Raw genomic sequence first — 13,519 nt, 5'->3', positions numbered from 1 at the left:
TTTCTCAGTGAGGAGTGAAAGTATTAAAGTACTCACCTCCTCCTTCCCCGTCATGGTCTAGTATTGTTTTGGGATCCACATTTGCAAACCTATATCTGTGTCACCCCTTCTTGTGTAACAAGAAGAGACATGCTTGTTTTGCCCAAGATCACTGTTTAGAGGGCAAATAGCATGTGCTTGGAAGTTTGTCCTTAGGGCCCTGTTGATTGTCTCCAAATTCCACAGAGCGTCTAGAGACGGCCAACAAGCAGCTTGCAGAGAAGGAATATGAGGGGTCAGAAGATACCAGAAAAACCATCTCTCAGCTCTTTGCAAAAAGTAAGTCTGAAAGCTTCAGCAGCAGGTATTAATATGTGGGTGGGAGTGAGGTGTATGAAAAGGTTACACAGTTCTATTTAGCCTTCTCGAACAGCCAGGGCAGAGTGAATGTCATCTAAGGATTCTTTTTCCTGTTCAAGCATGAAGTTGGGAGATTGTGTTCTTTTCCTTCCTGCCAAGAAGGCTGCTTGCTGCAACATCTAGTCACATCAACATAACTCCTTCTGTATTGAAACAGAGAAGCCCCTTGGAATCCCTGCTTTTTGTCATGCTAGCTGAAAAGGACCTTGATAAACTTGGGGTCCCTTAATATTGAAGGGATTTATCATTGAAGGCTCCATGTGTTGGCTCTGGAAGAGATGGGATTAACATGCAGGATGGATGATTAGTGCTTAGAATACCCAACTTGTACCTGGGGCTCCCTTAAACACCCTGTATATCATATCATTCCATGTTGAGGGTTTGCAAGGGTAGCTGGACGGAGACCACTGCTAAGGCCTCAACTAGTGACTCTGGTGTGGAGTTGGAGGGTGTGGGGGAGGGCAGAGCTATGTCTTCCTCCTAAATAGTGTTTCCTTTGTCTGGAAATACTCTTAGGACCCTGACAATGAATTAATCCTCTTCTTTATTGGGTCCCTAATGGACTCCACCCAGCTAGACAATGCCTCATTCTTTCCAATTGCCACAGTAAAACCAGCAATAAAAACTACACAGTGGATTGAGTCCATAGGGAGAGTGAATTTCGGGGGAAACAGATGATCTACCCTGACTCCTGCAGATGCCCATAGTTGGTGTCCCCTACCCCTGGCCTCCACCAGTGCGGTTCCCAGCTGGAGGAGCGCTTGATGGGGACTTGTCAGGCCCCATCTTTGCTGGGCCTCCACATGACCCTTTCAAGTCATTCCATGCGGCTTCCAGTCAGCTTTTACAAGTTGTTTGATCTTCACTTAACAATATCTCCCTCCCTTCCTGGGTTGCTCTCTTGTGCTTTGGCTTTAGAACTAGGGCTTTTTTTTTTTTCTTCCTCATTTCCCTGAGCCTCCTGTTCCTTTGTCAGTATGTCTTAGAGAAAGGAATGTAGTTTTTCTGGTGTCATCAGTGCTTAGTGTAAATTGTTGTGAAGTTGCCAGTGTCACAGTTACCTTGGAAGCTACTTCACTGGTGGAGAGCGTGGCAGCCTCCCAGTATAAAACTAAACAGAAAATGCATGGATTCTTGGCCCTGGATCTGCTACTTCACACTTCTCCCTGCATGGAGATGGCATTTCAGGTGTCCTAGGAGTTCTGCTGCTGGTTTATAAAATGTGGTAATTTAGTAGGTCAAATTGTATTCACAGCAGGGTGAAAGACTGTCAAATGGTTCTAGAAGGGAAAAGTGAACTCTACCTAGTAGGCAGGGAAGAGGACATGACTTTAATTTCTTTTGCCTTTGGGCGTCAACAGGGCGCCACATGGTTGGAAGTATGTCAGGAGCCAAGAAAGCCCTCTTGAAAAGGCCCCCTAGAGAGGCCAGACCAACGCAATCCTAGGAGAAGGCGGTGTGGTACAGTACAAAAAGCTTAGAACAACCTGGCCTTAAGTGTGGGCTCCACTACTTACTCTCCAATTGTGGGACCTGGTGCAAGTTACTCAAGCCCTCAGAGGCTCTGTTTTCTCATATGCACGATGGAGAAGAGAATAATACAACACCTGCTGTGTGTGGTTGTTCTGAGGATTAAGTTAGTACAATACTCGGTATGCAATAAGTATTCAACAGATGTTTATTTCTTCCCAAGGTACATCTGAATAGATATGTAAAGTCAGAGTGGGAAGGAAGGTGAGGCTGTCCTATTAAAGTCTTTCCTACAAACTTATGTATCAATGTCTTGAGAGGAAGGGCACTCTACCTCCCAATGAGAATCAAAACCGCTCATTTGAGTTTCTGGTATGAGGTCTGTCCTAGTTAAAAGGGGAGGGACCTAGAAAGGCATGAGGCATAACTACATGTGTCATGGTCATCTGTAGCTACAATGTGATCGTGGATTGACCTCAGTTAGAAAATCATGTTAGTGAGTAAAGGGTGGGATTTGCGGTTTCATGCATTTTATGAAATACCATTTTTATATTGATTTAATATACTGTCATGAGGAAACAATGGGGAAAATTTGTGGAGGCTCAACTGCTCATTGGCCAAGACAAGACTGTTTGAAGAAAGAAAATTGAGGAGACAAGCCTACCTGTTCTTCTGACATATGTGTGTGTGTGTATGTGTATGTGTGTATATTCTTCTTTGTATAATACTTTCCACAACACTTTTTACATCTACTTTCTCACTGCTTCTGCACAACCACCATTGTTAAGTGACTTCTGAATTTACACAGCAAGTTAGTGGTAGAGCCAGTGATAAGAGTCCAGATCTTGGTGTCCTGGTTCTTGCGGCTGTGTGTGAGAACACTTAGAACGTCTAGTAATGGGTATGATTGTCAGTTTTGCTCAGGTAAGGTTTTGAGCTAGCTCTGGAATGGCAGTATTGATATTTCATGTCCTGATAGATAAGGAGAGCCAGCGGGAGAAGGAGAAACTGGAAGCGGAGCTGGCCACTGCCCGTTCTACCAACGAGGACCAAAGGCGACACATCGAAATCCGAGACCAGGCCCTGAGCAACGCCCAGGCCAAGGTGGTAAAGCTGGAGGAAGAGGTATGTGTAGTTTCCTCGGGTAGCGTATGAGCCTGAGGGTAGAAGAGCTGGGGAACCAAGGGCACTGGGGACCCCCCCACTTTGGCGAACTGTGCTGATGTGAGTAGACTTTGATTTCTTTTTTCTTCTCTTCAAGTTCCTTCCTTTTGCTCCAGCATAGAAAGTCACCAAGGTCAAGGATAAATTTTCATTTGCTCATTCATATAATAAGCTAACCACCCGCCTTCCCTAAGTTCTGACTGTGTACCTAGCCCTGCCTTAAATTAAGCCTATGACAGATTTTATATATATATATACACACTTACATATGTATATGTACACGTGTGTGTATGTATACACACACACACACACACACACACACACACATATATATGTATGTATATATAGTCCTGCTCTTACAGGGCTTTAAAGCTTTATTTTGGAAGGGCTAGAAAATGATTCCGGATATTTTAAGGTACCCCAAGGATGTTGAAATCAGAATGGTCCTTGTCTCCCCATGCTCAGTGGGAAGTTGGTCCTCTCAGGCAAAAAAATGAATCTTGAGGGCTATGCCTCTTGTTGTTGGATTTATTTTGCAGATTGATTTTTGAATAGAAGCAATCTTGGGGTGCCTGGGACAGGATGGGATCCAAGGACCATTTACAGTTTATGGTAGGCCAAGAGCTCTGCCCTGGCTCTTACTGGCTAGGTTCTGGAATGTAGGTATGTGGTAGGGTGAAGTTCTCAGTTATTTGTGTGCAAGGATAGAGCCTTTCCTTGACAAATGCAAGGGCCCCCAAACTACTAAGCATCTGATTAATATGTATCTGATTACTCTCAATGTAGATGTTACTCAATTGCAACACTAAGCTGTGATTATATGAAATAGAGGGAACTTTGCTGCTGGCCTGTCAGTTGTCATTGTATTGGAGTACTACTAGGTCTTAGATGTTTTGCACTTCAGGGAATGGGTATATTCCAGCAAAAAAATGATGCTAAAATGTAACTTGGTAAAGAAAATTTCACATCTCACTGACTTGTCTATTCTAAAATTGGAATTGTTTTAAAAGAAAAAAAAGTAGCCTCCATTATAAGATGCTGAAATCTTTATAAACTTGAGATTAAAAAAGTGTTTAGTGACCAAACCTTCTTGAGCATTCTGGCTATTGCAGGTGAGGTATCTTTCCTACTTTCATTCATTGCCTGCTTCCTCTCCCTTAGTAAGAATGTCTAGTTCTTAAAGATCTCCTGACTTACAGATATCCTTTGATTTCTTTTGTGGGTGTTATTAACACAGTTGTTGGAGCTATATTGTGGGCTCATGCTTTTCTAGTAGGTGATGCCATCTAACCTATGATGTCTTTTAACCTGAATTGCTTAATTGTTAAACTTCAGGTTGTATAAAGTCATGCTGATGTTCTGCTTCATCAGTTGTCTAGATCAGAAATACTGCCAAGTTGCTTTATTGAAAGTGAGGGATACTTGTACATGCTTGGTGTCCAGGTCTTAAGAGCTTAGCACACCCTTTAGCCAGCCCTTCGCCATACCTCATATATTCCCTTCTTTTCCCTTTTTGCAAGGAAATGACAGAGTAAATTACAGGACCGGGGATAAGACTGTATTCTTTTAGAGAAGGGAAAACTGAGAGACCCGCTGAGAAGTAGTTTGCTGGTGGTCACATGGCAAGTCTTGGGCAGAGCCAGGAATAAAACTGGAATCTCATGACTCTTCATTCCCTAGACCCTGCTGCCTGTCTCCCCGTCTGAATCATCCTTTGGTTCCACTCCCAAAAAGAAAATGTGGGCGCCTGTTCAGATTTAGTAACCTCTGCATCTTTTAATTTGAAAAGAAATTGCTTTACCCATTGGACCCCTGTTTTTCAACAGACTATGAGAAGCTTGTCTGGACTGCTTTGAGATTGGGGTATATATACAGCCCCACTGCCCCTCCTGGAAGGGAGATAAATGGAGATATCATCCAGTTGGAGATAAATGGATACAAAGATTCTGCAACCATCTTGGTTTGCAGTGTCTGAGGGCTCAGTGGTATACTATTTCCATGATTAACAACCAGTTAGTCTGTAGTTCCCACCGGGCAGCCCTCACTGAAACAGTTGCCTGACATATATTTCTGGCTTCAGACTTCTGAGGCTTTTCTGGGAATTTGTTCCAGAGATTTTTAGTCATTTTCCAAGGCCCTGCTCCAAAATATGTAGATTTACAATTTAAAGAAGAAGCTCTAAATATTGGGCTAGGATTGAATGATGGCATCTAGTGGTCAGAGATATCTCACATGAACTCATCAATTATTGTTAATTTTTTAGTCCTCATCCAACCTTTTCTTTTGCACGGAGTCTAGTTGTTGGGAAATTCTGAGCTGCTGTTGCTAAAGGAGGCGGAACCTTTGATGGGGAGAGCAAGCTTCTACCCGGTGGAATCAGAGGCAGAGGCCATGTAATGCCTTCCAGACTCTCAAGCCAGATCGCCTCTAGCACATATAGGGGCTTGAAACCACATCTCAGGGAAAATCCACAGATTCCTATTTTCCTTTTCATTTTAGTAGCCTATCAGAGCTGAGTCTGCTCCTGGGTGGTATTTGTCCTATCTCCTCCATAATATTCAAAGGAAAACATTCCTTTCCCTTATCTTCAAAGACAGGAATTGATAACTGAAGTTTTGCTTTTTTGCTGTGACTCAACCCCCACTAGGTCTCATTTTTCCTGGGGTAAAATTTTTAAGTGCAGAACATTTAGGAGGTACTTAAGGTGAGTAGGTTAGCCCTGGAACTAATCTAGTAAGGATTCTTCATTGTGATTCCTTCACAAAATTAGGGAGCATTTCTAAATCAATAAGAGTATTCACAAGTAGAAAATATATCCCTCTATCTGTTGGAGATGGCTCAAGTCAGGTCATGTTGGAAGGCAGAGCGATATGTCAGATGCCTGCCTATGTCTCATAGAAACATGCACCATGCATTTTCCTTAGAAGTTCTTCTAGGGAAAACCTCTCTAGTCTACTTAGCAAATGAGAATTAGGGGAACTTTCCCAAATTAAGCCTTTTTTCTAGGGAGTATTTTCTTAGCCTACTAAGTGCAAGGCCACTCAGGTTTAACTATTTTGCGTTGCATCAAGATGGTCAGGTTGACACATATATTGACTCATTATGTTGTACACCCGAAACTCATGTAATGTTACAAGTCATTTATACCTCAATTAAAAAAAAAAGATGGTTAGGGAACGATTATGACTACTTTAATGGTCTGAAGACTCTTGCATATATTTATGTCTTTCTCCTTACAACGTCCTCATTTAGATACTTTCCCTAAAATCCATTCCATCTTTCTAATCTTATTAAGTCTTTTGCCCATGACACTCAACATTCACTGTGCCCTAAGCTCTATACAGAAATGGTGCCTCAGGCTTACAGAGAACTTTCTCCTGCAATCACAACTTCCTTCCTCTTCCAAGTTCAGCACAGATTCTCTCACGGACCCTGCTCTGCTGACATCGAGAGATACGGTATCTTGCCGGGAAGGGGATAGCACTCTAAAGAGCAGACCTGTTTTTTGGTGATTCACTATAATCCAGGTCTTGCCACCACCAATCTACAGCTTATGCAGCAGGCAGCTGGCTGGCGTAAATGGTGCCTTTCCATCCCTGCCCTTATCTTTCGGGACACGTAGGTCCTGTTGAAGTGGAGGTTCATTAAACTCCAAGTCAAAAGAATTCTGTGTCCTACAGCAACCATGGTATTCTCCCATTCAAAGAGACCTCCCTCTGCCCCCCACTAATTTGACCTCACTGGAGAGTTTTGACAGATGCCTGGCATATCCACTCACAAGGCTCAAGGCAGCCCAGGCTTCTGGCCGGCTGCTGTCTTATGATGATCCAGAGCCGAGCCACTGCTTGGGTAATTGTTTCAGGGATGGTGGGAAAAAGGCCCTGGCAAGATCAAAGAGGGAAGATGCTGCGGGTGGGCTGCTTACTGAGCAGAGTGCATAGGAAGGGATAGAGCGGAATGTGGGAGGGCTGGCAGAAAGAGCCAGTGAGCCTTGTTCTTTGGCTTTAGGCTAGATTGACAGCCACAGAGATTCAGGGGGAAAAAAGGACCCAAGTGTTAACCTTTTCTCAACTGCAATGTCTGGTGCAGACATTTAGACATTGCAGTGAAAACTCTTAGTGGAGGTGCATTTTCCAGAGTTATTTTGCCACTCCTCTCAATTCTCCAAAACTAAATTCATATTGTTTCACTTCATTTCCACCATTATTCTTCATGGTTCATACTTTCTCTTAATTCTAGATCTCTTGCCATTTATTTGATTTGTCTCTTTGGTTTTAGAGATACATCATTTTCTGCTATCACACCTATCCACACAGCACCGTAACTAGTCTCCTTCTTTCCCAATATTAGAGGAAGATGTCCTAGGCATAGACATTTATATGTCTAATCCAAAATAATCCTCAAACAGTAGGATTTTGTTGGTATAGGTAAAACTCATACAATAGTTATGATGGATTATAAATGTGATAGAAGATCTGACGGTATGAATTATGTGTGCCTTGAGAGTATTGATAGGAATTCAGATAAAATACATATCTACCCAGGAATCTTCCAGAGTGTTCTGTTGACTTATTTGAAGGGCATTTCATCTAAGGATGACTTTTCCCATATTTATGGCAGCATATTTTCTTTGAAGTAGGTATTGCTCCACTCAGTATAAGAAATTATGTTCCCCACCCCCAATAGAGGTGGAGCTACTTCTCAAAGCTTGATTTTCTCAGTTTTTCCTATGATTTTGACTTTTGAAATTCCCAAATTGAAAGTCTTGTGTATTTTTCTTTAGCCTCCTTAAGAGAATGAACTCCATTCCCTTGGTAGCAAGTTTCTAGGCGTGGTTTTTTTTTTACTCTTCAATTCTTTTAATATCTACCAGTGGACCACAGCTTCTTGGCAATGGATACAGGCAACTTGCTAATACCAGGGTAGTGTTACCAAATTGCTTCAGAGGGAACTCTTACTTGGAGCCATGGGCTCCTGGGCAAGGCTAAATAAGATCAAATGGAAATCACTGAAGGCTCATGGAGTAACATATAACTTAGTTGTATGAAGGAGAGGAGCAAAGAAAGTACACTTTGGTTGTGACATTTGTGACACCATGAGTGTTTGGAGTTCTGGGCGATAGAAGGGAAGATGAAAATCAGACATAATGAAGGATGGCCTCTGTGACACTGGATTTAGTTCTGTATTATTAGTCTCAATGTCCTTTAGTCATCAGAGTGTGTGTATATATTGGTGTTCATCTACCTAATAATAGTAGCCCACCCCCTCTATCCATATTATATTTTTTATTATTTATTAAGACTTTACTTTTTTAGGGCAGTTTTATGTTCACAGCAAAATTGAGGGACAGGTACAGAGACTTCCCTATATACTCATTGCTGCCACATATGTACAGCATTACCCATGCTCCCCTGTTATCACCTTCCCCCACCAGAGGGGTACATTTGTTACAGCTGATGAACCTACATTGACACATAATCACCCGAAGTCTGTAGTGCATATTAGGGTTCATTCTTGGTAGTATACATTCTGTGGGTTTGGTAAATGTATGTAATTATATGTATCCATCATTATGGTATCATACAGAATATTTTCACTGTGCTAAAAATCCTCTGTGTTCTGCCTATTCATTCCTACCATGTATTTTTAACCTTTCAAAAGTATTTCCAAATACTTACTACATCCCCACTATGAAGCTTGGAAGTTTCAGTAGAGTAGGAAATTAAAGTGCAGACAGTTTATACAGTTAGTAATACATCTAGAAGAAAACCCAGATCTCTTAATTCCAAAATATCCCATACTATGCTTTGTCCACCAGTGAATTAATGGAGAAGGTTGATGATTAAATCACTTCCTTACAAATGGCTGAGACAAATGGGTAGCTTTAGGGGCCCTAGAGGTAATTTTGTATATAGCCATCCTTGAAAAAATAAATTTGAAAGACATCTGCAGTTGTTGGAAGGAGGGAAGAGATGCCATCACGTGGTATTCATTTGCAGGGATCAGATTTTCCTGAGTCAGAAGGGGGTTAAGAGATCTGCCAAATGCTTGGGAATGGGCTCAAATTATTGCAGAAGTGCAATGGAAAAACATGATTGATTGAGCTCAAGAGTATTTGCTCTATTCTTCAATAGGTTGCCTTCCTGCTGTTCTTCCTCCCAATTTTATGACTCCCCTTTAAAAACTTATCTCTTAATAGGAATGATCTGAAACCCTTATCTTGACTTTCCAAGCAAAGTGAATACATTTATGAATGTGTGTGTTTATTATTTTTATATTTTCAGTGTTATAGCTAAGCTATGCTTTGCTCATCTTTGTTTTTGTATTTGACAGTTATTTAATATTAACTGGTCACCAAGAGTGTAGTGAAAAATGAACTAGATCTAGAACCTAAGAGAGATATGAAGGAAAATAGAGGGCCCTACCCTTAAGTGGCTTATGGGATACTGCCCTCCAATGGGGCAGAGACTTTGTCTTGCCTCCCATTGCATCACTACTGCTCTCAGATGTAGAATAGGGCCTGGTGTGTGATAAACATTCAGTAAATATCTGTTGAATGAATGAATGAATGAATCCACACTTGAACAAAATCTTATAAAATGACTGCTAATAGAGTGCACGTTATAAGAGGCTCTAGGGAAAAGCAGCGATCAAGGTCAGGTAAGATTATTCAGGAAGAACTCCTAGAGAGTTTACTGATATGGTGAGGAAGGATGAAGAAATGATCAGACTAATACAAAGGTTGATCACTTGCATAGTAGGCCTGGTAGAATTGTAAGGCAGTAGGAGCCTAGAACATTGATAAAGGCATTTCTAAGAGGCATATCTAGGACGGACAGGGGACAATGAGACAGTAGATCGGGGGGTGAATTGAAAAATACCAAGTGGTTTAAAATATAGATGAGAAAGAATAGCTGTGGTCTAAAGAAGTGAGAGGAGGTGTAAAGTTGCCTTCGATATATAGTAGGTACCTAATCAATAGTAGTTCAATGGATGTGCTAGCAGTAGATTGCTCTTGTTCTTAAATAAGGCAGTGCCATAATGTTCTACTTGAGCAAGTCTGTTATAGCAATTGTATGTCAGATGGACTGATTGTGCGTGTGTGTGTGTGTGTATTCATCTGTGCATATGTGCTTGTGTGTAGATGGGAGAGGGCAACAAAGTAAGAAGATCTATTAGGTTATTATTCTAATTATTTAGTTGTGAAATAAGGACTTAAACTATGTAGGCTATGAAAATATAAGGAAATGAAAGAATATGAGAGATGTTATTTAAAATTAAGATATAGTGACAGATTGGATATGGTGGTCAAAGGAAAGAGGGAAGAAAGGACGATAATTCCAAGATTTGGAGACTGGAAAAACAGGATAAATGTTTATAATGGCTGAACTATTGAAGGGATATCATTTTGGATAAAGATGAAAGCAGTCTGGGGCACATTGTGTCAGAGTGAGAAATCTTGCCCTCAGCTAGGGGTCTGTGACTAAAGAGAGCATAATAACATTAAAATATGAATATAAGCAGTTGTGAGAATTGTGGCATGAAGGAAATCTCCAGTAGTGCTGAAGTGGAGAGCAAGGTTTCTCAACCTCAGCATTATTGACATTTGGGGCCAGATAATTCTTTGGTGGTAGTGATGGAGGAGGCTGCCCTGTGCACGGTGGGGTGTTGAGCAGTATCCCTGGCTTCCAGTCACAAGATGCCAATAGCAACCTACCCCCAGATGTAACAACCAAAAATGTCTCCACACATTGCTAAATGTTCCCTGGGGGTAAAATCACCCCCAGTTAAGAACCATCAGTATAGAGGTAAAAGAGTAAACTACCATAGATTGGACCTTTGGGGTATAGCAGGAGATGGGGATGAAATTGGAAGGGAAGGTGGGTCTAAAAGATCAAGACAGAAAGTAAGAATGATTTAAGGAACGATGTTAGGAGAACACAGGTTTAGGGAAAGCTAGGGAAGGGGGGTTTTGAACAGGTTTTTGAAAATTGGCATTTGGTAAGAAAATTTAAATGGATGGAATGAGTTCCCCCATTCACTGAGTATCTAGAGGGAATTTGGTTCTGGCTTCTTCTGGAGATCTGTGGGTACTCGTCTCTACACCAGAACCACTACCGTGGCTTTAGAAACTTTTCCAGTGAACTTTCACTTCCTTGAACACTAAACACATAGAAAAATAAATCATCTAGGATCCTATGGAGAGTACACACCTTATATGATCTGTCTCTTACATGTACATACACACAAACGAAGGCAGGACTTTTATGGGTTTTTTTTTACCTCCAAGAATATGCCTATACAGATTTCTAGGATCCCATTTTGTCCAGTCCCCTTAGTTACTGGTCAGTGTTGAAGATGAAAAGGGGAAGCTTAGATTCATAAAATATTTGTGAATTGAAAGACTGTTAGATAGACATCTGTCTATCCTACTGTTGCTGTTTTTTGTTTTTGTTTTTGTTTTTTAAACTTCTTAAAACCTAGTGGGCAAGGCGTTCCTAAGAGAGAGAATGCCATATCCAAAGGCAATGAGGGCTAAAATACGAGGGGGTCCTCGGGAACCTAAAGTTATTTAACCATGCTGAAGTGTCAAGTGTGAAAAGATGATGGAGTGAGGTAAGATGGGAAGCCCATTCTTTAGGGCAAACAGACAAAGCACAAGAACATACATACAGTGGACCCTTGAACAACACTGGTTTGAACTGTGTGAATCCACTTATATGCAGACATTTTCAGTAGTAAATACTATAGTACTACACGATCTGCCATTGGCTGAATCCCTGGATATGGAACTGTGGATAGGGAGGAACCGCATATATGGAGGGCTGACTATAAAGTTATACATGGATTTTCGACTGCAGGGAGGGTCAGCACCCCTAACCCCCATGCTGTTCAAGGGTCAACTGGATATTCATATGTATCTTCAAAGATGTAACAGTCTTTTTTTTGAAATTAAGTTTTATGTAGAACCCTCATTGTAAAACACATAAAAGAGGAGCCACTTGATACAACTCACCCATTGTAGTGGCTTCTGAAGCACTCCTTAGAACACTAGGACTGTGGAACACAGTTTGAAAATCACTCCAAGGGCCGGCACTTTATCTATTAAAGGACCAGATAGTACATATTTTCAGTTTTGTGGACCGTAGAGTTTCTTTTGCAACTGCAACTGCTCAACTCTACCATTATGGCAGGAAGGCAGCCCTAGCCAATACATAAATGAATGGGCATGGCTGGATTTGGCCCACTGCTGACCATCTTGGTTTGCTGACCCCCCAAAACCCCCCTCATTTTTTTTTACAAATGGGGACTCTGAGGCTGAGAACAGGGAAGCAAATTACTATTAAAAACAGAGCTAGGACTAGAACCCAAGTCTCCTGATTGCCACCTTGTTCCTTTACCTTTCAATTTGCTGTCAAATAGAAATTCCTGGTGTGTGCATGCATGTGTGTGCGTGTGTGTGGCAGGGAATGAGCTCTGCCTAAGTGTCTTTAGTTAAACAGTACCTTTGACTATAGGTAAAGTATCTCTCACAAAGTGGAGGTGCCCTCTAAATCGTGTCATTTTGAGAGAATATGGTGTCCTTGCAGCTACTCAGTACTCTCTTCTAATTGTATCTCCAATGAAAGGCCTTGCCCTATAAAGATATCTGAAGCTCTGTTGCATGAAGGGTTTGAGGCCTAGTGTTATATGTCTTCCTGGGGAAAAATGGCTGTGTTTTTAATGTCTTGATTGATGTGTTAATTAGAGTTATTGAGATAATGAGAACCACGTCAAGGCTATCTGGAATGAATGTTCAAAGTTGAGAGGACTAGAGTATGTGTGAATTGGGATTAACTTTTTCTTTAAAAAAGAAAAACAACTCTGTGTACTTTTTGTGCCAGACACTCTACTAAGCACTTCATTTGTTATCTCATTTGCTCCTTTTAGAGGTATATCAAATTATCATCATCTCTATGTTATGTATGAATGAGTGAAGGGAAGTTCAGGGAGATTAAGTAGCTTTCCTCAGGTTGCATACCTAGTAAGTGGGAGAGCCAACATTTGGACTGGGGTAGCCTGAGGCCAGAGCTCATGACCTTAACCATTTTACTGTATGGCCTCTCTCTTTACCTAGAAGGAACCATTGACATTTCTGATGGCATTGAAAGGTGAAGTTGGGGATCTAGGATGTCTTAATTACTGAGGTAACATTTGAGGAGCTTAGCACAGGAGATAAGTTTATAGAAGAGAGGCAGAAAAGGGGATTTACCATAATGAAGGAAAAAGTAAAGCATATAAAGTTCAGGATAGTAGAGGAGTTAATAAGCCGCATAGACCTTTGTTCCTTTCTATGTATAGATGAGATCTAGAAAACATAGAATATGTAACTTAGAAGATAGCTGACTTTGTGGATTGCATCTTTATAGGGTCTTGTACTGGTAGCATCCAACAGTTGTCCTTTTGTACCCTAAATTACCTAGGTATTAAGCATTTACTAGGTGAT

At 41.2% G+C, this 13,519-nt stretch overlaps 1 protein-coding gene across 4 annotated transcripts in view; it reads left to right on the top strand.

Annotated features, from left to right (window-relative positions):
- The window catches only part of AMOT (angiomotin), a 59,524-nt gene that overhangs the window by 30,675 nt on the left and 15,330 nt on the right, over window positions 1-13,519 (top strand). For all 4 annotated transcript variants that reach the window (XM_057538425.1, XM_057538423.1, XM_057538424.1 and 1 more), the window contains 2 exons: window positions 226-318; window positions 2,849-2,994. In XM_057538425.1, coding sequence (XP_057394408.1) covers window positions 226-318; window positions 2,849-2,994 — 239 coding nt within the window. The remainder of the gene's footprint in view (window positions 1-225; window positions 319-2,848; window positions 2,995-13,519) is intronic.

Source organism: Balaenoptera acutorostrata, chromosome X, assembly GCF_949987535.1.
Source record: "Balaenoptera acutorostrata chromosome X, mBalAcu1.1, whole genome shotgun sequence".
Lineage (NCBI taxonomy): Eukaryota > Metazoa > Chordata > Mammalia > Artiodactyla > Balaenopteridae > Balaenoptera > Balaenoptera acutorostrata.
The sequence above is the reverse complement of the archived record's forward strand: the minus strand, read 5'-3'. Positions and strand labels throughout refer to the sequence as shown.